At 31.8% G+C, this 27,944-nt stretch overlaps 1 protein-coding gene across 7 annotated transcripts in view; it reads left to right on the top strand.

Moving 5' to 3' along the window:
- LOC127700030 (inter-alpha-trypsin inhibitor heavy chain H3-like) overlaps window positions 1-27,944 on the top strand; it is a 147,191-nt gene that overhangs the window by 30,755 nt on the left and 88,492 nt on the right. The window contains exon 2 of one of the 7 annotated variants that reach the window (XM_052203476.1): window positions 26,606-26,763. The exons of 5 other annotated variants lie outside the window; for them this stretch is intronic. In XM_052203476.1, the coding sequence (XP_052059436.1) occupies window positions 26,606-26,763 (158 nt within the window). Of the gene's footprint in view, window positions 1-171; window positions 1,213-26,605; window positions 26,764-27,944 lie in introns of those variants that run through there. One more of the 7 variants, XM_052203470.1, reaches the window with a different exon arrangement.

Here is a 27,944-nt window from a genome sequence, read left to right as displayed (position 1 = left end):
TTTACACTTATGGGGGAGCATTCATATAATGATTTGACATGACTGGATGCATTCAGCAACACTTTCATCTTTTCGTCCATTTAATAATTATTCAGAATCCACACAGAACTATTGAAGACGGTTGAATAGTATGTGGCGTGTTTAACAATTTTTTTTTATTATATATTTTAGGTCAGTTTGTTCATAAAAAGACAACACTTTTTAAGATTGGTCTGGACAAAAAAGGAAGAGAGCATGGACACTTTAGAGAGACCGAAAATATGAATAAAACTCATTTTAATGCCATTCTTCACAAGAAGCCAGATATAATTACTGGCGAAATGGTATGGTGTTGGAATTTGCATAAGAAAACTGAAGGACTTCTAGCTGGTGACATAAAAGATTATTTCATTTCTGATATTGGTTATGCATAGCTATGAACTGTTTATTATTGTATATATCATTATCTCAGATATTATCAGTTCATTGTAAATGTAGTTTGCAATGATAATGGGATTTATATGAATTGTAATGTGATGTTTAATGACTGTTAGAACTACATCGTCAGTCCTTGTTTCAACCTTTTGAATATTTTATGTGACCACCATTTATGCAAGTTCTCATTTTTGCAGAAACATTTTTTATTCAGAAGGATTAGAAATCAAAGAGAAGTTGAGTCAACATCAACGAAACATCAACCCTATTACATTCGCACCTCATACACCATAGAGACTCAGATATCCAAAAAAAAGTTTCGTTTTTTACACCTCATCGATGTGGGCTTCTCATTTCCATAGAATAATAAATCTTGAACTTTTAGCTTCTGTCGAGGCTTCGCAAAATGTGAAGGAAAACTGTTTATTTAAACATAAATCATGACAGTTTTGAATATATTGTATACACATAAACAATCAAATAGATGAAATAAAGTACGGTTAATATTTCCAATACGAAGAAGGGGACAATCATCTGTGCGAAAAATTATTCTTTATAAATAGTTATTAACTGTACTTTAAAATCAATATCACTAATACACATATTATTTTCTGAGTATTCAAATGCCATTTCCGTACATTTGTGATATCTGGAAGCTACGACGACAAGAACATTCCGTAAAAGATTTGAATTCATATTGACTTTATTATGTATATGATCAATCTTCTTTTAATTGTATGTACAGCTAATAAAATTACGGTATTGTAAATGTAAGATATTAAATCTAGTTTTGATAAATGTCGTTTGTTTCTTTCAGTCTACAAAAACATGGCTGTTTACCCCCAGTGTAAACAGTATTTTATTTGACTTTTTGTTAAAATTTACTTCATGAAATGCCACGCAATTGCAAAAATATACACACTAACAATATAATGAGTTTTAAGTAATTTCCTAAAGTGAATGTATAAATGGTTATTTTCATGCAATATTTCATTCCTCATATTGAATTAGTTTTTCATATTATTAATTTTTCATATTATTAATGCGATCCTTCAGTTTTTGTTTGTTGGTTATAAGCCATTAATTTGCATTTTGTTGAAATTTGATGTCCGATATTTTTCGAATCACCGCAAGATATGTGCCTTATTACCTTAAAGTATAACAGTTGTAAAATTGTATTTTGCTCAAAGGTCACCATTTGTTTTTCATACAAGAGTCTATATTGAAACTGTTGTTTGTTGGTCTAACCTTTGATACAATAACACTTTTAAAGCTCATAATTCTTAAGCAGAATAATGGCAACATAAAAGACAAGCGACAGATACCAAAGAAATATTCAAATATTCGAAAATAAACTGATGGCAAAAACGAAAAGACCAAAAGACAAACAATATCATACAAAATACAACATAGAAAACTAAAGACTAGGCGTCAAGAACCCCACTAAAAACGGGTGATCCAAAAGGGTAAGCAGATCCTGCTCCACATGTTTATCCCATCGTGTTACTCATGTAAGTACAAACCCGGCGATAAGTCCAATTCGGTAGTCACATTTGAGGAAAAGAGGACGGAATATGAATACTACAATTTGAACATACCCGTCGTCATCAGTCAGACATATATTCCATAACTATCAACTCGTAAATTTTGCGAAGGAATGATTTCAACTCACCACTTGAAACTATTACCTTAATAGCTTCCTTGTGAGCCTCAAATCTCTATAAAGGAAATTATAGGAAATGCAAGCTCTGGAATAGAATATCGTAGCAACTGGGAGATATGTACTCCACATGTAGGCGTTCCTGATTTCTGATGAAATTGATAACTTTAAACGTTAATAATTTAGAAAGAGGTTTCGTGGAGAACTTGGACGACCCAACAATATAACGTTGTTTGTAAAGACAATTATGTAATTTAACCTCTACTTAATATGAGTTCAATTCAAGTGATATATCATAAGAAAACGCATTTAAACGTTTCCCAAGCTGGAATATTATGATCTCTGAAACGTTTTAGTGACGCAAATGGTGTTTTCTGATCCTTGTTAATGCAAATAATAATTTTGAAATTTATTATTTCATCTACTACAACTTATTCGGAATGCATCTGAAAAATCAACAAGCGAAATTCCAACTGAAGACGACATGTTTGCAGAAAATATATTAAATACAGTAAAAAAACATACGAATGTCCAGTTATATAAGGGAAAGCCTTGAGTAAGTTTATGCAAATAACAATTCGAAATTTAAATGGCTATCGTAAATCGAAGAACAATAGACAGAACACGGAGATGTTGAATATTATTGTCAATATCTCGACTCAACGACAGAAACTTAAATATATTTAGACCGCAAAATGAAGTCTACATGACGAAATGTAGGCACCCTGATTCCGTATGCCTTGAATTAATCATTTTACTTCTAGTAACTGTCAGAAAATGATCAAGCATTGCGCATTTGTTAACTTGATATGAGTCCAGGTATTTCAAATGACTTGAAGGGGTAAGGTTGGTGTTCCAACCATCGGAACCACCTTTTTTGTTTCATCAGAGATAAAACCCACATACATTCAGTTAAAACGTTGTTGGAAACATTTGTGACTGTTATCACACGTATTAGCTATTTCTTTAATAACCCCTACACAATGCTTGTCTTTCGAGAAAATCTGACATACCTTCTAAGTATAGTTTTGTTTGAAGTAGCAGCACTTGTCTCTTATGCAGTTGTGTTTTTTAAAGAACCAAGGAAAGATCAACAATCTATAAAATAGTCACCGAATAGTTTAGTACATGTACGAATATAAGCATGAAATGCAACATCTTCCTTTTTCATACAGGTTGATAAACTATTATTGCAAAAAATCATATCAGACAACAGCTTTTTAGACAGGATGGGGAAGAATTTAAAGAAAACACTAATCTTAGAGCACTTAAAACAAAACGAAGTCTTTATAGAGGCTCTATGCTAAAAATCAGCAATCTCGACAGTTAACTTAAAATTAAAGATGATTGTATACATCTATCGTTGTTAAGAAATACTGAAAATTCTTTCAAGTATGAATGAAAGGGAAAGGGGGTAAGTTAATGAGACAGCAATTCAAAAACGAATTATCTGAAGTTCGATACAATATCTTTATATTTAGACTAGACATGTGTCTATGCAATATGTCAAGTTTCAAATCTACAAGAGTCGTGAAAGGTTGCGAGACTTAAGATATTTAGAACCACATTTAATACAGGTACATAGAAATGATATGTGAATAAGTTATTTATTTTAAGATTCAATTCCTTTTTTCTGTTAATTTCAAACAGTTTAAAAAAAGACGCAAAAACATTAAATACAAATTTGAACATGACGTACACAGAACAATTTATTAACGGCAAAATAAATAAACAACCGTTATGAAATATTTGTATTAATTGATGACAAAGTCAAAGCAGTACATCTCAAAATATTTTTTTAACATCAAGGGAATAAATTGTCCTGAACATGCATGACATATATGCCACTGGACGTTACGCAACCAACAATCGATCAATCAAGGTAAAAGAAATAAACAGGCAGGCATGACCTTTTGCAATAACAACAAAAAAATTTAACAGAATGGCCACAGGCTCTTGGGTATATGATACAGATATTTTTTTGAATTTTCTTTTGTTGATTAAAAAATTCAATTTTCTATATTTATACTACATATCTATCACTACTGCGCATGTCTCACCTAGTTTCGAGTGATTTTATCAACTCCGAGACAACCCCTATTTTACTATCCACACTAAGAAACAAAAAGGCAACTAACTCGACGCCATCTTGCGTGCTATAAATAAACAATAAAATTGACCTACCTAGATTCCCCATCTATTCTTATGAAAAACGTGCCTTTCTCGCAGTCCGATGGCAGACGTTGTTTCTATTTATCAAATTGGTATTGGTCGTAACATTTTTAGTCCATCTCAAGCATATAATAAAAAGATTTTGACTATTTTCACCACTTTCACATTTACGAGCCCGGAAGTTTACTGTTAATATTCAGGGGAAGTTACTTTTCCCGAACTTTTGTTAAAGGGAAGTAATTTTGCAAGTACACATGAAACAAATAAAGCGATACGATGATTTGGTTTGGGTGGAAGTACGCTTCGTCCGGGTCCAAAATGCGTTCAAAGGCAAGAATTTATCAAATTAAATGATGATTATAAGCCTCATTGTGTTTTTCTTCAAATCGGCGGCAATGATTTATCCGATGAATCAAATACCGCTAGATTAGCGAGAGATATAATAGTTTTTGCCGATTACATCATCAAATGCAATCATGTTCATCACGTGATTATAGGTCAGTTCCTCCCAAGATACTCCGGGGGATGGGAGACAATTATAATAACAAGGTTATAGAGATAAACAAAGAGCTACGAATATATCAACGTTACGAATATTAGCTACTGGCAGCACAGGGGGGTTTGGAAAAACACTCGAGCACTGTTATCAAATGACCAGGTGCATTTAAATGCTACAGGCCTGGACAAATATGCAAAGAGTGTTCGTGCAGCTGTAGTAAGTCCAGCTAGAAATTAAATATTTTTTTTTCATTTTTATGTTGATATTGATGCAATTATCTACTATATAAAAATTTGATATGGAGGTTCTTATCATGTGGTAACTTGACAAATATTACGGTTATATACCAAAAATATGGTACTCCATTACTACTTAATTTTTTATATGTTTCCTCTATCTTGTTTGGTTATTATGGTTGTGACACAAGAATTGTTGACATTACTAATGTCTTATATTATTACATGGTTCAGTTACATGTTATGTTACATGTGGATTAACTATTTAATCATTTGTCATGTACATTCATGTGTATTGACTTTGGTTCAAGCAGAGGAACATACTTGATGGTTTATTACCCTATATGGTTGTGTCACAATAGGGTAAATTGTTTGCAAAATTTAAATTTACATGTTTTCTATACATAAAATGGTTGTAGTTCTAGAGTTAATTTATCAGTATATTTAATTTTTGTTTTAACATGTTTAATTCAATATTGGTTAAATCTGTGTATTCATTTATACATGTATAGGCTTACAAATATGCCTAATATTTATTGGATCATTATTTCCCTCAATTGGTCACATTAAGAAAAATATTGTACTAACAATTAAAATAGTATATACTTTTTTACATCGCGATGACCTTGAGGTCATCCCGATGTATTGCTATCGCCTAGATTTCCATTATGTAAATTAGTTTTGGGTTTGTAACCGATCTATAAACATGATAAATACGCGCACATAAACGAGTGCAAAATAACATTCCTTATCGTTTGATATAAATACATCTCTTCAATGAATACTGATAAAAATATTTTTGTTTACAACATAAATTAATAATATGAAAATGTTTTGTAGTTAGATATATATATATAAGTAAAAAATCATTGATAATATCAATGCACAAGTACCGAAAAATTGTGTTAAAGCATGCGGAAGAATATCTCAAAGAACGTTTTGTGAAAATACCGTCAAGGACCGGTAACTCTGTAATTGATTTTGCGGGAAAATATGAATGCCTACTCGTATCCAATCTTAGAAAAATCGAATTTTTACAGAAAAGTGTCCACCATGCACTTGCATTGCACTATTTTTAGAATAGTAGAATAGAATGATATACAAATGGATTCAAATCATATATATATGTAACTGTTATTTTAATATAATATAAATAACAACTCAGTGTATACTGATTTGTATCACTACAATATAATAGTTATTACGGTGAAGTTGAATTTCCTGTCATTTATTCATCATCCACGCACGAACTTGTCTCAGAAAAAAATATATCTCTGTACATTAACCTCAGTTTTAGGTAAAGAGATATGTTGTTTTTTTCTGAGACAAGTGCTTTTGACCATCCTCAAGAACTTGTGGTCATCCGATGTTCAGTACTTCAGTACTTTGATTTAATTATTCCAGTCAAAATGCCAAAGCAAAGAACAAAAAGGAAAGCTGCTTCCATAAATTTGACTGAGGCGGCAATTGGGGATGTTTTTGATGTGGAGACTACTGCTTTGCTGACATTAAATAAACCAATGGCAAAGACACGAAGGAGTACTAGGAAACAACCACAACGAGCTGATTTGTCGGACAATATTGCTATGGTTTCTTCAAACAATAATTTTCAAGTCAGTCCATCCGCAAATGACATTGCTGAAGCATTATTTGCAAAGTTTCACAGTTCCGGCATTAAACTAGTAAAGGACAATAACGTGTTGCCGACCAGCGAGATTTCAACCATACTGAATCCTTCTTTACGAACTGATCATGCAAGCACAGCACAGTCTATGCAGATTCCGGTTAATACAAGTATACCACCGTTGGAAACTGTACAACATGATAACAGTGATGACCACGACTCATCATTAGCAATACTTCAGCCACTCTTATCATCGGATCCGCATGTAATAGCTGGTGAGCAGTTCCACGCAAGCTCTGCTATGTAGACACTCCCCATACATGTCATATGTTAAAACATTCTATACCATTAGATTTTCATGTTAGTTGTAAGTTAAAAGATGATGTTTGGGCAGATAATTATGTGAACTTTGCTTTTTTGCTGCCGTCTAATATTGAGGAAGATTCTTCACCTTTGTTTGAAAAATTTTAATATCACTATTTCAAATAGGAAAATCAAAAGAGAGCTTTAATCAATTCATCAGTGGATGAATGTTTTTGACATATTTATGTCCATTTATTTAGGAAAGTTTTTGAATTCTGCTTTGTCCTTGATAAATTATGATTATACTATTCGTGGTTTATGTAAATCTTTGAGGTTTTGAGCAGCTAAAACATATGATGAGAAATTTAGAAGGGTTAGAAAAATTCTAAATTTGAGATGGGATACCATAAATGACGAGTTATGGAGGTCTGTATCTCTGACTGAACGGTCAAACAGTTCCACGTCTGCAGATATGAGCTCTTTTATGAAAACCTCTAAAAATACATTTCCAAGAATGGTCCAACAACAATTTCAGTTCCCCATGGGCCATTGTTGGGTCTTCTATAAGACAGGGGAATGTACATAAAAAAAACCCTGTAAACTCAAACACCAGTGTGTCCATTGTAGCAATAACCATTGTACTCTCACTTGTACAGAGGGTCAAGTTAAACGAGCAACCTCTGCCAAACCTTCCTTCTCTGTTAAAAGTTCATGAACAAATATTTATCGGGTTACAATCAACAGTTGAAAGAGAAATTGATAAATGGTTTTATACATGGGTTTTCAATAAATTCTTCTTTTTCAAGATCTGATTTAAATTTTCCTCGAAATCTTTATAGCGCCAGAGAAAATCCAGTTGTTGTACAGGCAAAAATTGAAAAAGAATTAAAGATGGGGCGTATTTATTAAAGGTCCCTTCAAAAATGCAGCTTTCCCTAATTTTGTTTGTTACCCTTTAGGGTTAGTTCCAAAAAAAGAGCCGAATTCGTTTAGATCAATTCATGATTTTCCCACCCTAAAGGAAATTCAGATAATTCAGGTATTTCTCCAGAATTTTCAGCAGTGCAATCCCAAAATATTGAGACAGTTATAGAATTAGTCCAGGTGTATGGTTCACGGTGTCTAATGGATAAAAGTGACATTAAGGACGCATTCCGCTTAATTCGATTTCAGAAAGAGATCATCATTTATTATGGTTTCAGTGGGATAGTTAATTTTATTATGATGCATCCCTACCAATGGAGGCATCCTCGTCCATTCAGTTATTTGAAGCTTTTTCCACGGCTCTTCAATGAATTTTAAATGAGAAATTTCACATTCATAAGGTATCTCACTTGCTTGATGATTTTTTCTTTGTCCATGAAATGGAAAAAAAACACAACTTCCAACAACCTGTCTTGTAATATATGGAATTGAAATTAATTTCGTACAGATGGTTGCTCGTTTACCTGAGGAAAAAATTCAAAAGATTTCACTATTGCTCAGTAAATACAAATGTAAACATAGTGTAACTCTAAGAGAGTTACATTCATTATTGGGCCTTTTGAATTTTGCCTGCGGGGTCATTGTTCCAGGTAGAGCTTTTTTGCGCAGATTATTTGATTTGACTATAGGTCATACATCTCCACATTATAGAATTAAGTTAAATTCTGAAGCAAGATTAGATCTTAAATTATGGTATTTATTTATTAATGATTTTAATGGTAAATCATGTTTTTTATATAACGAATAGTTTTCCTCGGATGTTTTGAAACTTTATTCAGATGCTTTTGGGACACATGGTGGGTTTGCTGCTGCTTTTGGCAGTACATGGTTTGATTTTCTAAACCCACCTTTGCTTTTTAATGTCATTGTCATTTATTTGCTACTTTTAATATTGTTAATATGTCATTCTCAATTAATGATAAATTTTTAATAGATGACATTTTCCTCAACTTGAGTTGTATATTAACAGAAAACTTAGATCAGCCTCCTTATAGGTGTTGAACACCATCTTGAGGAACATTGGCTGTCAAAAATAAAAATCTATGATTATGATAAAGTGAGTGTTGTTTCGATTTTACCTTTCAACTGACCATGATAAAAGTGCTATAGTTAAATCTAATATATATATAAAAGTTAACTTGCTTCTGAAAGATATAATGAATGAAAAGAGAATTTGAGTTGACATCAATAAGACAGCAACCCTGAAAGACAATAAAACCAACACAAACAAACCTATGAATTCAATTAACATTCATCTGCTACTGATACCCTTCAATTTCCAACACAATATAAATATCAGCCAAATTATTATATGTATTTCTTTTGAAACCTCATCGGCGTGCGCTTAATTCTTTTTCCCAACGAACACCCTCTCTGTTGAATTAGAACAAAAGCTTTATAAAACACGATAATATCCCTATTACCGTCATCACGTATGCAGAAAAGTTAAATGTCCGACCTACATTGTAAGTACATTTTAATACTAAGTAGCACTTGTCTTCAAAAGCTAAAATAATATTCACCACTGCAAGTACATAAAGAGTAATGCTAATAACCTCCCACACACATACTATTAATGCTCATAACATGATTTTATTATAAATGTCACTAAGGGCAATGGTTTAAATTAACTTACTTTACTATCAAAATAATATTTATAAGGAGAGCAGACAGAAATACATTGTTTACATTTTGCTCTGTCTGAGTTGCAATATGTTGTTTTGTATCGTATTGCAATAGTATCACGCACAAACCATTTCAATTTTTCCTCATGTGTTTATCATAGTCACAGTAGGTATAGTGTCCGTCTGGGATCGTATTTTTCCGAGTTATTTGATAGGTTATTTCGAGTGTGACCACGTTTTTTCGAGTGAATATGATCAAAAATGTAAACAAACAGACTTCCTGTCTGGTAAGACGTAAAATAAGATGCTAGAACTCTATATACAAGATCATAGAAGGCAATTTAACATTTGTGATACAAAGATATTACCAACTCTACATTAATTTGTTTTTAAAACGTTTAATTTAGCTCTACAATGCTTTATTCCAAATTATAGATTAAAGCCATTTGTAAACACATACCAAGGCAAATGTTAACGGAAATGCATACATGGAATCTATATATACTTAGATATACATAAGTCTAAATTGAAAACAACGTTTGAACCTATGATTGCGTTGGATAAAAACCGCAGTTTTTATACGTGTGCATGCAAAACAAATTTCTTGGTAGAGGGGTCTAAATACAGCACAAACATATACAGACACCTTACAAACAATATTGTTCTTGCTTTAAAAAGGATTTTTAGGTGAGTAAATTCATTTTATATATCCGTGTTTTTTTCAAAAACAGTCCGTGTTTTTCGAGTGCGTCCATGTTTTATCTAGTGAAAAAAAATCCTATGGCTTTAAATGTAATATGTCAGTGCATTTACGTTTAAAAAACAATGAAAAAATCCAAATAAAACACTTGTCAAAGCACGACACAATGCAATTTGATAATACTGTATTAAAATGTACATTTTTTAATTTTTGTATTCAGAAATTTTTATGTCAGTGCACCGATATGGATATCATACAGTACAAGTCTCGTGATGTAAAAAATCTTTATGTGAGCTCAGACATGTTGGATTGCGATGTGCGTACACATAGTGTGTATAGCGGGAAAGGGTTTGTAAAACCCTTGACAAAGTGGCGCGTTCTTTTGACTGTGCGTCATGTTCCAACACGCAGTCCCGTCCGGTCATATTGGGGCGTTTAGAGAGTGTCCCACGCTCACTTCATGTTAAGAACTCTTGCAACAGTTCTTTGGGGGGTCCGTAGGTGGCCTTGAGAATTCCAGATGAAGATGAATCCAGAAAAGCGCTTTGGAAGCATGAAATTCATTTTTCATTTGATATTCCAGAATATTAAATTTTTCTGATTTTTACTGCTTTTCCTTAATTTTCGTACTCCTATGTTTTTTCGTCACTGTAATATTTAAATATTATTGACTGTAAAACCAAAGGTAGTATCGAAAAGAATGCTAGTCCCTGTACTCGGTTCTAGAAACTGTAACAAAAATGTCCCAGGGATTTCTTATATATCGTTATACTGCAAAGTTATGGTAAAATGTTTTTAGAACAGAAAGTTATCATTAAATTGGAAAGGGTTAAATGTGATCAACATAGTTATATGTTTTTGTGACTTATTAAGAAGATATAATATTGTCCTTCGCTAAAGTACAGTTACAAACTAGAAAAAAATCAGTTTTTAAGCCCAAGAATGTCTTCTATCTTATCCGTATTTTCTTCCAAAATCCAAAACATCTGTTAAAAAACCCATACATTTTAAATGGTGCTCCCGAAAAAACTCGGACATTATAAAACAATGAATTGTAAGTGGACTACAAGGAAACTGTGCGTCGTTTGTGCTTAAAACATGTATATAATCAGGCCGTTAGTTTTCTCGTTTTAATTGTTTTACACTTGTCATTTCGGGGCTTTTTATAGCTGACTATGCGGTATTGGTTTTACTCATTGTTGAAGGCCGTACAGTGACCTATATTTATTCATTTTTGTGTCATTTGGTCTCTTGTGGAGAGTTGTCTCATTGGCAATCATACCACATCTTCTTATTTTTATACAGCATTCAGAATAAGATGAACAGTCGCGAATGAAACTATCATACTCGTGAAATAGCAGTTAATCGATCTGATCGCTTGTAATATTACTCGAAAAAACCTGATCTACGCTCGAAAAGGGGACCGATTAACTCGAATAAACACGATTTCAGCCGGACACTATACCTACCGTGATTGTGAAAAAAATTGTACAAATTGTAAAAAATATATGATTTGTGACTGATCTCCAAATGTTTCTTTCATACATCCATCCTTTGTTATTGTACAACGCTTAATTGTTTATTACAGTTTTTTACATTTTTTGAAGTTTAGCAGACAGTTAATAATCTACACAGTATCGTTGAATTGTATATCGATATTCCACTGCAGGCGATAAAAAGCATACAGATTGATGAAAATTGGTCGACTGTTTGTTTATAAGTTAATTTATTACAATGTTACAGAGAAGACAAAACTCTCAATCATGTTGGCACAGGTGTGTGAACGAGTGTATAGTATATACAAAACTTACACTTTTCATTTATACACTAAGTATACTAGTTATAGCACATAAATAGTTTCTAACTAAATTGTTTTTTAGAAATATAGAACAATAACTTGTTATTGCGTTTTGGTTATCTTAAATTTGTTTATCTTACTTTTTGAAAGTTTTTCTCACACTTGTAAGCATACTTTGCAATAAGTTTGGAGTACTTGTAGGGGAGGAAGTAGAAAATGACTACCTGTTTATGAAAAGTGAAAATCATAATCTTTTGTAAGATCAAAATTGAATTATTGGTATTTTATTGGGCAATGAAAAATATCCGACTTGGATACACAACGTACTAGATTAAAAAATTATCATTTTCGTTCGTTAGTTTGATTTGCATTTGTAATGGATTTATAAGATCTGAACATCGGAAAACTACTATTGCCTTAGTTTAGGCCACACCAATTAAACGTCTAGTTCTTCGGACAAAAGCTTCAAAAATAAAGGGCGATCGAGCAAAATCTTTGTGTTTTTATTTTTTTCTTGAGAATGAGTTTTTTTTTAGGCGAGTGCTCTACAAGTGAAGCGAGCGGTATATTTATTTTAAATTGCGCGATTTAGAAGTTGTACAATTTATGTACATGTTATAACCGGGTTACTTCATAGAAAGACGAGGAGTAACATATGCTCTAATGCATATAATTTGATTTATTGGTGCCTGTTCCATACCAGACTTTCTTGTCTCACTGTAGTTTAGTTAATTTTGGTTATTATCTTCAAGTAAGCTTTATCTGCGTGAATTTTCATTTAAATCCATTTATTTATATTTAGAAAGCAAAGCAGATACAGTCTTACAAGAGGAATTATGTTAGTAAGGTAAATGACACATGTTGAATTAAATTTAAAAATGTGTATGTATTCAAAAATATACCCCTGAAAGATATTTGATAGAAGTTGTTTTAATTATATGGTAATGATTGTTTATTGCACTACAAAAGTCTAAAAGTCTGAAAAGACCAGTTTTTGTCTTAATTTGCATGAACTTTTACTCGACATTCTCCAAAAGTATGACTTGTGTCTTAATTTTTCTTGACAAATTCTCATTTATATTAAATTTGTATGAAATTTACTCGACATATTCTCGACATTCTGAATATGGTCTTAAAATTTCTTGACAAATTCTTGACATTTGAATACTGTCTTGAAATTTCTCGACATATTCTCGACATTCTTATTTTTTCTCAGTATGGCTTGACATATTCTGAACATTTTGAAACGTGTCTTAAATTTTACAGTTCTGAGTTTTACAAATCATGACCAATATTCATGATATAACTTTAATATTTATTTCTCTTTATATGATATACTGTTGTTTCAAGTTACACTTCTTTACAACAAAAATAAAAGTTGGGCATGTTAAATAATTGAAAATTTGGGTATATAAATATTTTTACAAATGCAAATATGGCTATGAAATCTAAAGTATAAAATAATTCAAATGTGGTTGTGTTGATATAAAACAATTTCAATGTGGGTTTTTAAATAATTACAAATTTTGATTCCTAAATCTTATAAATTAAATGATTCAAACCAATCATACTGTAGACATATTTCATTCTACATTCATAATATCATGAATATTCAATGTTGATATGGTAAATAATTATTATACCAAAATGTGGTTTATATAAATAGCAAATTATGATGATATACAAATCATTCATTTAACAGAAGAAAAATTTGTGTAATGTCATCTGTTGGAATATATTAAGTATTACACATGGACAGGATGTTCCCCATAAAATTAAGGTATTCCACACCCCAGAGTACACACAACTGTCAAATAGAAGTTATTGCTTTACCTGTAATCAGCCATACAACTTATCAGTTGACCGACCATGCCACTACAATTTAAAAAGTTTGTTGATAGATGAAAATGAAAATCATCATTTTGATGAAAAAAAATTGAATTGAAATGGATTTTCTTCATCAAAATTATGAAGTTAATTATTTTAACATAAAAACAAATTGAATAATTCCCAAAGATTAAAAGAAAAATATTATCTACTCCAGGAATAATAAAAAAAATGTATTTATAATGGGTCCCATCAATGATTTCTATAGAAATGGTTCTCAAACAGACATGCATAATATAGCTCTAAACATTTTTTTCTTTTCAGGAAGGAGTTTTTTTTATTATTTATTAATATTTACTTTTGATAAAAAATTATAAAATTCAACACTCAAATTTGAATAAAAAATGTTTTTGGGTTGTTCTAAAAAATAAATAAGGTTTTTGAATCAAGATGGGAACAAATTCTTTGACCTAAACGAAAGCCCCCCCCCCCTCTTTTTTTAGCTACACAAACCCAAAAGATGAATTGTGGGGTCCAAAAGAGATACAAGACACCTATTTTAGTAAAGCAAATTTGACTGGCAGTTTTGCGAACGGCAAAAATCTAAATTCTGTTTGTCAATACCTTCTACTTATATTCCAAGTGAAAACAATTACTTAAATGTTTAATAAAAATAAATCAAAATTAAACTACATGGAGGATTATTCAGGGTATTACAACTTAGTTGCACCAAAAGGGTATCTTACTATATATACCAAATTAATCCTGGATTCTTCAAAGTTTAGTTTAGCCATAATAAAAAGGAGTATATAACAGCAATAGAATGTCATAAACAGTGCAGAATAGGTCTGTTCACATTTCAGGCGAAATTTATACTGTTGAGATAGTGTCAAGACATATTTAAGACTGTCAAGAATGTGTCGAGACATATTCAGACATTATTTAGAATGTCAAGAATATGTCGAGACATATTCAGACATTATTAAGAATGTCAAGAATATGTCAAGACAGATCGAGACAAATTTAAGACAGTCAAGAATTGGTCGAGACTAATCCAGACTCTTATCAGATGATACAGGAAGTGTCGAGAAATTTTTAGACAATGTTCATACTGTCAAGACACTTGTCAAGAAAAATCAAGAACCTTATTAGACAAATTCATACTATGTTAAGAATTTTTAAAAATTATTCAGACAAATTTAGAATGTCGAGTAAAAATTCATGCAAATTCAGACAAAAACTGGTCTTTTCAGACTTTTTGACTTTTGTAGTGTTGGCTGCTTGACATCCAGTTGGAACTATTTATCAATATTTAGGATCAAAATAATGAGTGAGGTGAATATTTATTGCTTTGTACTAAAACAACATCCTGAGCAAGATAGTTATATAGCTATACATATAGATCCCAATGTATTAAAATATTCCCTTAAAGTACTTGTCACTCCATTCACATGCATTAATCTGGCTGAGCAAAAAACTCTTTCCTTTTGCTCCTAAAAGCTGCAATGCATTTAAAACTCTAGTTTGAATGGAAGTGGTTGAACCAATTACACACTTCTTATCATTATGAACATGCCAATGAATCACAATACCATCACCTTGGTCTCGTTGGACTCTTTAAATTCACCCAAACAAGAGAAGAGTTCTTGCCACAAGACTAACAAGGGGATATGTGGTTTCGACAAAATCTGATTTTTTAAAATGTTCATCGGAATTTTTAATTCATTTCATCCAAAATAGATAGGTCTATGTCTGTTGAAAAACAAGGATCGGGGATGATTATGGTTCTAACTGGGACATTCAGATTCAGATTCTTTATTAAGATAACTAATAGTACATTAGTGTTCTCTATTACAAATCATATGAGAATATACAAAACAACATTTCAAAGTTTTACATGTAGTATATAAAAACACAATTGTTAAATTGAGAATGGAAATGGGGAATGTGTCAAAGAGACAACAACCCGACCAAATAACAGAAAACAGCCCAAGGCCACCAATGGGTCTTCAACACAGCGATAAAATCCCGTACCCGGAGGCGGGTTAAGCTGGCCCCATAAACAAAATGTGTACTAGTTCAGTATAAAAGGACGTCACACTAAACTCCGAAACATATAAATGAACTAAATTTAAAAATATACTAACAAAGGCCAGAGGTTCCTTATTTCTAATGCATCTCTTATAAAATTGTATAAATTATTACATTCAATAATATTTTGTGAATTTAAAAGTTTAGAAACTGAAAAACAATTATTATGTGAATCTTTCAAATCTAAACCATTAGATTTAAGAAAAAACGTTTGCCTTAGACACAATATATTGTTAGTATAATAGTTCCAGTTCAAATATTGATGGGTTTGTGGTCATCTAACGATATTTTTTTAATTGCATTCTAGAACAGGTCTTCAAAGGTAAAACGGGAAGCATTTCGGATAATTGTGTGTTCAATAACTACTTGTCCACGGCAATGAGCAGATACAACTGCAAGTTGTCATCCCGATTTTTGACCTTTTATTTAGAAATCGAACTTATCAAACATGCGTTTGAAACGATCGGAGCATTATATGCAACAGAAAAGCGTCTATGTGAAAAAAAAATTCAAAGAGAAACTACTTTTTGAGCGGCATGCGGACCAAAAATTTGCAGAAGCGGTAATTATTTTTTTTATTTATTGAAAAATCAATTTCTCCAAAACAGGGGGCAGTAAAATCCAAAGAACTAGTAATCAAATTGGTGTGGCCTTAACAAAACAAATTTCCTTGTTCGATATATAAAGCTACTTTTGAGCTGTTAGCACGATTAAAGTAGAAAAACTGCAGGTTATAATTATTTTGAGACGTCCTTCAGATTTTAACCGAGAAATAGTGTTTTGGGTTTTTGAATACGTGGTCGACATTGACATTCTGCAGATACAAAAGTCGTGTTTTCTATGTGTTTATAAATTTATTAAGCAACAGTGACTGAACTTGGACGAGACAATGATTTTACATTTACTTATAGTGATCTCTTTCTTCATTATGCAGATTGTACGTTCAGAAACACAGGTAAATAGATTTATTTGAAAAAATCAAATTCAATTGGCACGAAATTTACCTTAACAATATTTCTTAAAGGGTTTGTATTTATCAACTGAACCAATGCTTATTGATTTTGTCTTCATACTTTTAGGAAGATACAAGCTTATTAAGTTTTTCATTTTTAAAGGTTTAATAGGATTTCTTTATGTTAGTGTGAAAGGTTATGCTTCAAAAGTAAATGTGAAAACATATGAGACGTATTGTGGCTGATTCTTACTTGATCTAAAAATCCATATTTTGCGTAACTAAATGCTTTCATATAAATTGCTTGGTCTGAACTGTTTTGGTATATAGGTATTTATGCTGGGTGTAATCTTATTGAAATCTCAGCTAGTCTAAATAGTTAATAAAATGCTGGTTTACAGATTTGAGTTTACAATATACAACTTGATGAAAATTCTCAATTTGGGAATACAAAACATTAAAAATAGAAGATTCTGTATGTATGTATGTGCCTGCCCCAAGTCAGGAGCCTGTAATTCAGTGGTTGTCGTTTGTTTATGTGTTACATATTTGTTTTTCGTTCATTTTTTGTACATAAATTAGGCCGTTAGTATTCTCGTTTGAATTGTTTTACATTGTTATTTCGGGGCCTTTTATAGCTGACTGTGCGGTATGGGCTTTGCTCATTGTTGAAAGCCGTACGGTGACCTAAAGTTGTTAATTTCTGTGTCATTTGGTCTCTTGTGGAGAGTTGTCTCATTGGCAATCATACCACATCTTCTTTTTTATAGAAGAACAAGACCGGTAAAATGTAGATAAGAAAAATAGATCATATAAACTAGTTTATATAAATAGACTGATGAGTACAGTCCTTTTCAACTGATTTAATAGTTTGCTCTTATGTTGTACTGTTACACCACTGTCCAAGGTTATGGGGAAGGTTGGCCATTCATATTAGCTTTTATAGAAGACTATGCGGTATGAGTTCTGCTCATTGTTGAAGGCCGTACGGTGACCTATATTTATCAACTTCTATGTCATTTGGTCTCTTGTGGAGAGTTGTCTCATTGGCAATCATACCATATGTTTTTATTATGTATAAGTTAATGTGTCATGTTTAAAGAAGTTAGGTATTGCCAAAAAGTCAGCTAATCAATAATATTCATTTTGGAAACAAAATGTTACAATATTTTCAACCTTGTCTACGTATTACGCAATTTGTTCTATCAAGCCATATTCGTTCCTACTCCACAACCACACTCTTCTCTATCCTCTGATATATTAAATGGATTTACATTTGGTGGAGGTGTCCTCTCCTAGAGTATCACCAGCAAAGTAGTCAGCAATTTTGTGTTGATGATCATTTTTTTTCAAAATGTTGAAATGGAAATAATAAGATTTTTTGACCCCAGGAATAGATTTACTTAGGCTGTACTGTGCAAAACTTTTCGGAATTTTTGGTTCTCAATGCTCAACTTCGTATTTCATTTGGCCTTTTAACTTTTTTATCGAGCGTCACTGAGCATCGTCTTTTGTTAACAAAACGAGCGTCTGACGCCTAAGAGACCAAAAATGATATCATTTGTTCAAATATTCGGCTTTGAGCGTTACTGATGAACGTAAATCAAGAAAAGCGCTTCGAACGCATGAAATTTATGATGTGTTGTTTTTATTTTTTTATATTTTTGTTTTTGTTTACATTGAAATCAGTCCAAACAGAAAAAAAGGTCAACAACTCACCTCTAGCAACATGTAGAAAACTGGCTTTCTGAACCCAAAAGGGTTCGATATAATTCGGAATCATTCAAATAAAAAAATTCATATCAGGGGAAACACAACAAAGAACAGGCATGAACACTAATGTCTTACCCTCTTTAATATGTCAAACAGACATCAATTAAGAAAGGACCAATTCACAAAAAAACATCAGGCTTATGTTTTACCTTCGAAAAGACCTAAAAGCTATAATTAATCTTTACAAAATAGACAGCAGCATTTTCTTTAGAATGTTAAACAATTCATATCCTTAATATCAATTTCTAGACAGAAATTGATATATTAATTGGTATTAATATTATAATTTGAGCTCACCCCTAAAGGAGTAGGCTCAGTAAGACCCCTTTTTGGCCCCAAAATATAGCAGTTTTAAAAAAATGTTAAAATATAAATTTTTAGCTATTTATTGGAAAGAAGAATACTTCTGTTACATAAATATGGGCTGTTTTGACAATACAATGCACATGTATCAGGTACTAGCATCATTAAGTCATGCTAAATTACTGAAATCTTTGAAATTTTAGCATTTTGGTTAATTTTTAGACGGTTTCCGTCTGAAATGGAAGTGGCCGCATTTGTGTTCATTCTTAATATTTAAATGTAAGTTGTATTTGACGATAATGCATAGCATATATAAAGGTTGAGAATGAACACGGATGCGGCCACTTTCATTTTTGACAAAAACCATCTGAAAAGTGACATATTATGGCATATTTGATAGATTTTTCATATTTAAGCTTGCATTTGAGCGTCCTTAATGACTAAATCAGTTCAAATCTTTCACATAAACTGATTGAATCGACTGAAGTAGACACTTAAGTGTTTAAAAAGTGTCCACAATCTTTCATCAGATAAACTTGAATTTTGAGGCCAAAATCGGCCCTTACCGGACCTACTCCTTTACCTGTATGTATTCTTATTCGGATTCCGGGCCCACCAGCTTTTGTAAATCTCTGATGCCCTGTTACCTTCAATGTCCTTAAAGAGTATCTGCGGCTAAATTAAACCTGTTTAGGAAAATATAGTTTGTTAATATTAAAGTACAATTCAACTATCAACGCACCTTTTTCAAATCTGGCGGTGCTCTCCACAGTAGGTAAAGTGCCCGGCTGGGATCGTGTTTTTTCGAGTGTGACCACGTTTGTATGATTGAATATGATCAAAATGTAAACAAACAGACTACTTTTTTTTTGTAAGACGTGAAACAGATGTTTAAACTTAATATACAAGATCATACAAGGTAAGTTAGTATTGGTGATCAAAATAATCATCACCCCTATACATTCTTTTGTGTTCTAAAAGTTTAATGCAGCTTTTCAAAATATAGAAGAAAGCTATTTTTATACAAGTACCAATGCAAACGTCAAAAGGAAATGTATACATATAATCTATATATTCTTAGATATACAGACACTTTATAAAAATTCTTGTTATTACATTGAGAAGGACATTTTTAGAATACATTAATTTTTATATGTCCGTGTTTTTTCGAGAGCAGTCCCGGTTTTATTTATTGCTGTCAAGGTTTTGATCGAGTGATAAAACAAAATTGCAATGGCTTAAAATGTTATTTGTCAGTGAGATTACGTTTAAAAAACAATGAAAAGGTTCAAATAAAGTACTTTTGAAAGCACGAAACCAATGCATATACCAGTTTGATAACACTGTAGTACGTAACACGTACATTTGTAAAAAAGCATCGTATATTTCTATATATTTTTGTTTGCCACATCTTATAAATTGCATGGACACCGGCATTGGTATATTTGAATGTCCATGCCCATGTAAATATGGTGAAACTATCCAACAAGTCAACGCCCAGGTACGTATATCGAAGTCGATTCAACCAAATATGGATATCATACAGTAAATATTCGTGTTGTAAACAATACAAGTGTGAACACAGACATATATATATATATATATATATATATAGTCTATCCTAAATTGAGGTAAATTGTATTGCTTTCCAAATACTGTTTTGATTCCTAACATCACTGAAGAGACATTAATTGTCGAAATCCGGATATGGTGTACAAAAACCTGTGCACCTTTTATTTGCGGTATACCATCTTTTCCGCAAGTTTATTGTTTTCTGTTTAGTATTAAATTTAAAATTAAGACCCATTTATTACATCGGTGATCCGTTTATTTGGCAATCGCCAATGGCAGTCAGCAGGGTTTAAGAACATTTGTTGTTCGACCTGTTAGTCAAATGCGTTTTGTTAAAATATACTTTCTCACTTTTTTGGTCTTTTGGAAAATGTTGTTTGTGCTGTTTTTAGACCCCTCTAACAAGAAATTTGTTTTGCATGCACGCGTATAAAAATTGCGATTTTTATCCAACGCAATCATAGGTTTGAACGTTGTTTTCAATTTAGACTTGTATATATATATATATATATATATATATATTAAGAAAAATGAAATGTGGTATGAAAGCCAATGAGACAACTATCCACAAGAGTTCAAATGACGAAGATAAAAGTAGATATAGGACACGTCACCGTACGGCCTTAAACAATGAGAAAACCCTATACCTCATAGTCAGCTGTATCAGTCCCCAACATGAAAAAATTAAAACAATTAAAACGAGAAAACTAACGACTTAATTTAAACAAAACAAAGAACGAAAAAAAACCCAAATATGACGGATAAAAAACAACGAAAACCACTGAATTACATGCTCTTTACTTGGGATAGGCATGTAAAGATTGTGGTGGGGTTAAACATGTTTGTAAGCCCTCCATCCTCCCCATAACTTTGGACAGTGGTGTTACAGCACAAAATAAGAACAAACTGTAAAAATCAAGTTTCGAATGGTTTACTCGATAGATCGGTACGAAGCACAGACAAACCAACTAACATAAAAACAATAGATACAAAGTATCTATATAAGAGTATTCGCGCTCACTGAAATCTAGTTCAAAGCCAGTTGCACCTAATAAATAAATAATGCTTTCCTAGACAAAATTATCAATCAGTACAATGTTGGATTGAGTCGTACGTACATTTGTGTGTTAAGCGGGTATGTGTATTTTCTTTACATAAAATACATTCTAGATGTTTCATTTACTATTTGTCTTAATGATAATTTGTTTTATCGATATATATCTAGACATTACAATTACTAATGTATTTCTACGGAACTCTGCAAAAACATGAATCAAATACACGAGGGTGTACGACATTATATACACATTTTTCTTCTTATTAAAACAAAAGCTTATAGATTATTTATTTTCTTTGTTAATTATATATTCCATTTAATTTAAACATTTTTTGTCAATAGGAATAGTACATGAGTGGATTAAGTGCTTTTTTATGGGGGGAAAGGGGGGTTGCAATTGGCTGGCCCAGGCCTCTCGTAGAAGAATATTTGTGGGATATTGCATTAAACTGAATTTATAACTTCTGTTCCTTTGTTTTCTTTACTCTCTTTTTAAAATTCCAGGTTTCGCCACTGTAATATATATATAAATCATAAACTATTATTTACTATAAAAAAAACTGTAGCATGAAATGATATTTGATTCCCCTGTTCTGGGTTCTAAAGACAGTTTTCCAAAAAATCCAGTAATTTTCAATATAGCTTCGCTCTCACCCCATATGGAATTTACTGACCCCATATATATCGTATTAGGTCACTAGCACACTATATAACTAATAATACTGCAAGGTTATGGTGAAATGATTTTAGAACAGAAGATTATCATTAAATTGAAAAGGGTACAATTTGATCAACATATTGATATGTTTTGTTACTTAGTATGAATATATGATATTGTCCTTCGCTAAATTACAGTAACATACCAGAAAAGTTAGTTTTTAAGCCCAAGAATGTCTTCTTTCTTATTCACATTTTCTTTGAAAAACCCGGACGATTTGTTTAAAAATCCGGACGTTTTAAATGTTGCTCGTCAACTTCGAACTTGTGTAGCTTTTTGACTGTTTTGATTCGAGCGTCACTGATAAGTATTCTGCAGACGAAATGTTACATAAGTCTGGCTAACAATTGAAATCCTTGTATTTATGATAATTTTGGCTTCATCGTTCACAGCTTAGGTTAAATATATCAGGATTACAACTCTGACAAAACGCGCGTCTGGAGTACCAACTTTTCGGTATATATGATGAATTTATCGATAGTTTATGTAGTATTATTATTCCTTTGTCAATTGCCAGTACGTTTTCGACTTATAAGTTTGAATATTTCGCCTGTCATTAATAGTGAACATTTTTAGCATTAGAAGTCTAATTAAATAATGCTCTAAGATAAAACAAAATGTTTTATCTGTAACTGACTTTTCCACATTTGAGACGATACGATCTTTCATTCTCGTTTAAAAGATTTTCTACATAAGAAATTGCCTGTACCAAGTCAGGAATATGACAGTTGTTATCCATCCGTTTGATGTGTTTGGGCTTTTGATTATGCCATTTGATTAAGGACTTTCCGTTTTACAGTTAAGTCTGCCTCATATCTTGACTTACATCTAGAAACTGACAGTGAGGGTCGGTTGAAAACAAAACTTTACGACAAAAAAGATGATTTCAGCTTCCCAGTTGTGATCTTTCCATTTTTAGTTCCAAATGTTGAAGTTGAAATCATTACTTCGTAAGTTTTACGGACGCTATCACGAGTTGGTTGACCGTTATGGAATATCCGTTTCACAGACAGATGATATCAGATATGTTCCTTATGTCGTAACTACAATCCCGTTCCCTTTTCACGAATGTGACCTACCGATTTAGACTATTTACCGGCTTTGTAATAACATGAGTAACACGACGGATGCCAAATGTGGAGCAGGATCTGCTTACCCTTCCGGAGCACCTGAAATCACCCCCAGTTTTTGGTGGGGTTCGTGTTGCTGTTGTACCCCTATTTGTGACATTTTTACCTATTATGTTTGTTTTGTTCACACATTGTTGTCAATATTGTGGAATTTGATGCGACTGTCATACAAGTGAGAGGTTTAGCTAGCTTTAAAACCAGGTTCAACCCACCATTTTTTTCTTAAAATGTCCTGTACCAAGTCAGGAAAATGGCCATTGTTATATTATAATACGTTTCTGTGTGTGTTACATTTTAATGTTGTGTTTCTGTTGTGTCGTAGTACTCCTCTTATATTTGATGTGTTTCCCTCAGTTTTAGTTTGTTACCCGGATTTTCTCAATCGATTAATGAATTTCAAACAGCGGTATACTACTGTTGCCTTTATTAAGGCGTTATATAATAACTCGTTTCCAAATTAATCTGTTTAAGAACAAAACATCATTAAATATGGGGAAATGCATGAAGATAAACCTGGTCTGTTTGAAAAACCTTCCATAGAATGATATTATTCCTTTTCTTATTGTACTACATTATTTTCATTTTCATGTCGATCTGATTTATACAACAGTTTACAAAGTTTTGAATTGTTCGAACTACTATTATCTGCATGTTAAAACAAATTCGTATTTGATTTAAGTTTGCTTGAAACTCATAGACTATTTAGGCCTCTGAGACACTGATTTCAAATTTAAGCCTTCGACTTAAGTTATCACTTCAGCTTATAAATACTGTAATTGCACTTCTGAATTTTTGCACTTCAAAAATTAAAACTCTTTAAGCCAATTTTTCTTTGTTCAGTTTTGTGTTTAATGCGTATGCTCTTGTGTATAATAATAATAATAATAAATTCTTTATTTAAAGAGGGTAAACACAGTTAGTTACAATTACTAATCTTCCCTGAGGCCCTCATATAACAATACAAGTAAACAATTATAATAAGAGAAAAAAAGCAAACATACAACATATAAACACATAGTCAGTTCACAATCGTATAGTCATGATAGTTCAGTGTACATGTATCATTAGAACATATAAAACAGTTACAGTGTGCATGTAGTAAATAGATATTATATACAAATCAAAATCATACATTCTAAGAAAGTAACAGTTGTAATCATTTCAAGACTGAATATTGGGACTGCCTCAAGTATCGTTTTATAATTTGTTAAAAACAAAAAGTGCTTTGCACTTGACACATTTCATATGGTAATCCGTTCCATAAAACTGATCAAGAATAAGCAAAAGATTTTTTAAACAGTTAAGTTTTTGGCTTAGGACCTATCAAATTACCTTGAGTAACACCCTTTAAAGCATAAGGATTATTAACAGATATAAGTTGAAACTTTTGAAGTAGGTACTGTGGTGCTTCTTTCCGCATAAATTCATATAGCAGTAAATATTTGAGGTATTTGATTCTATTTTCTACTGTCATCCATCAAATAAGGGGGCTGATGGGGATAAAGGGTCTGCACCAAGAATTAATCTTGCTGCTCTTTTTTGAAGTTTTAATATTCTTATTATCCCTTCATTTTTACATTCTCCCCAAACAATACAGCAGTAATCGATGAGCGGCAGAATATACCCATTATAATATGCTTTCCTGGCATTAATATCTAAAAATGAATTTAATTTAGAAAGAAGGTATATTTTTGATGAAATGCTAGCACAAATTTGATCAATTTGATTTGTCCAGCTAAGTGTGCTGTCAATTCTAACACCTTATAATTTTTCACATGATGAATTTTGTAGTGTTTCTGAATTTATTTGTAAATTTGGTTGAAAAGATTGTGTTGATAACTTCTGACTTGTTCCAGTAACCAAACATTTTGGTTTTTTTTTAGTATTGATGAACATATTATTCATTTTGCACCATTCTTCAAATCTGCATAAATCTTCTTGTACAACATCATGTAAATTTTCTATGTTTATCCCGGATGTATGAAGAGTAGTATCATCAGCATACAAGTCTGTTTTACAATTTTTAATGCAAAGGGGAAGGTCATTTATAAATAAGACAAATAATAGAGGACCTAGTAAAGACTTTGGGGGACACCAAATTTCACATCTTTTTTTTTATCAGAATTAGCATTGCAAATGTTTACTTGCTGTGTTCTATTACTTAGGGATGAACTGAAAAAACCTACTACAGACTCACTGAATCCATAAATAGCAAGCTTTAAGCAAAGAATGTCATGATCTACAAGATCAAATGTTTTTTTTTGAAGTCCAACAGTATTGCTAGGTTTAAATTACCATCATTCATTTCTTGCAGCCATTTGTCAATTATATCAATAAGTGTAGTTTGACAAACATGATGTGGCCTGAAACCTGATTGTGTAGGATGTAAAAGTTTAAAATAAGTCAAGTACTTGTACATGTTATTTGAGACATGCCTTTCTAATACTTTTGATAGAGATGGAAGAACAGATATGAGTCTGTAATTTGTTGCTATAACCTTGTCACCATCTTTGTAAACTGATGTTACCTTAGCATTTTTCAGTAATGAAGGATATATACCAGTATCTATCATTCTGTTGAATATATATGTGAGAGGAGAGGCAATATATGGGGTACTTATTTTAAGGATTTCCAATATATTATCAGTTCCCGATGATTTATTTACATCAAGTTTGGTTAACTCATCAAATAGCTCATTTATCTTTACTGGTGGTATGGTAAAGTTCTCATGTTTTTGTTGTTTTAACTGATTTTTAATGAATGTACTAAGATTATTGAAATCTGCCTGGTCAACAGATGTAATGTCTCTTTGCTCTCTTAGTTTTTCAGCACAGGAAGTAAAAAAGTTATTAAAAGTATCTGCTATTGATTTTTTATTAGTTGTTGTTGTATTGTTATCATCTGTAGCTAACTCGTGTGGGGATTTTTTTACCTTAGGGTTCAGACTATGAAGGCATTTCCATAAAGATTTTTAGTCATTAGAGCCTTTTACCATGATGATTTTATAATAATTCTGTTTTGAGTTCTCTATTATTTGTTTAAAATATTTAAAGTATGGTGACAGTCTTTTAAATTCATTTTATCCTTTCGTCTGGACGAAAATAGTAAAATGCGCTTTAAAACGAATAGGAAATATTCATGAATATGGTATATCATTTTTTTTTCAGAATCCTAGAATAAATTATATGCACATACAATCTGTTGTAAAATTCCGATTTGCAACGACCTTAGTAACCAGCAAAGTAGCTAACAGTGCGAAAACTCCTGTTGAAGCACATTTTGAAGTCACTCTTCCCGATGCAGCATTCATCACAGAATTTGTTATGTAAGTTTTAACTTTTGATATGGAATAATGTAAAGAAAATATAAATCGCAATGACTAAAATTTACTTATTCCATGAATAAAAACTTAATGAAGTGAGACATGATAAGAATTTTATTTAAAACCATAACTAGAAAATTGTCCTACAAGCTAACGCCATCCTTGGCAGTATTTTGCAATTAAATACGAAATAACAAAAGAAATACCAGTAATTTTTGTACCATGACCCCCAAAAACGTTAAATAAGATCGATTGTTGGATGCATATACTTCGTGTTTTTGGGGACGTTAGATATATAAAATGGAAAAGAAGGGGTAGATAAATATGTGTTAACTCGTGATATTAAGATAATTGACCAAACTCGAAGCAAATCAATTTTTGAAAATCAGAGTGAGGCCTTCAACACTGAGCAACTGCTCATAAATCTCTTGTTGTTGTTGATAGTGCTGATAACATTAAAGGTACCAATTTTTCTGCAACAGTTTAATACATGTTCAAGTAACATTTTAGTAATATTATAAAATGATGATGAATATTAATGTAAACTTTCTTAGTACCATATCTTCATCTTATGACAGTATAGTTATTATCTTACAAAATGAGCTGGTTAATTTTATGAATTGACAAACACGTGCACTGTGCAGAAGGTTAACGAAAGAGTAATTTGTGTAGATGTTAACACGCGCATCTTTCGGTTTATTAATTTTCAATATTTATATGGTAAATTTAGAATTTGATTTGTCAGTTTATGGGAGGGTTAATTACGATCAGAATATTAGATGAGCTTGAACATGTAGAAGTTAAACTTTTTTCTCTCCCAGACAGACGACATATCGTTTGCTAGTAACAGAGAAGAGTTTCGCAAACATTTCAAAATCATTTATTGGCAACTATTAATATTGTTAATAATCATTTTCAGTACTGATAATTTTGAATTAATGACATTTTGCTCAACTTGAGTCTTTATCTAACAACAAACTTAAAAGGCCCTCATAGGTTTTATGATAAAGCAATTTTGATCTTTTAGAGTACATTTAATACAAGACTCTTGTATTAGTATTAAGACATTTGACTTTTCCACAGTTTACACAAGTATTCAAAGTTCAAAACTAAAAGACAAATAGAAAGAGTTGATCATGCTTTGTTTCATAAAACGAATGCCTTACGTAGATACAAATTTCTTG

This window comes from Mytilus californianus, unplaced genomic scaffold (genome assembly GCF_021869535.1).
Source record: "Mytilus californianus isolate M0D057914Y unplaced genomic scaffold, xbMytCali1.0.p SCAF_47, whole genome shotgun sequence".
In the NCBI taxonomy this organism is placed as follows: domain Eukaryota; kingdom Metazoa; phylum Mollusca; class Bivalvia; order Mytilida; family Mytilidae; genus Mytilus; species Mytilus californianus.
This window is presented reverse-complemented; position numbering and strand designations above follow the sequence as displayed.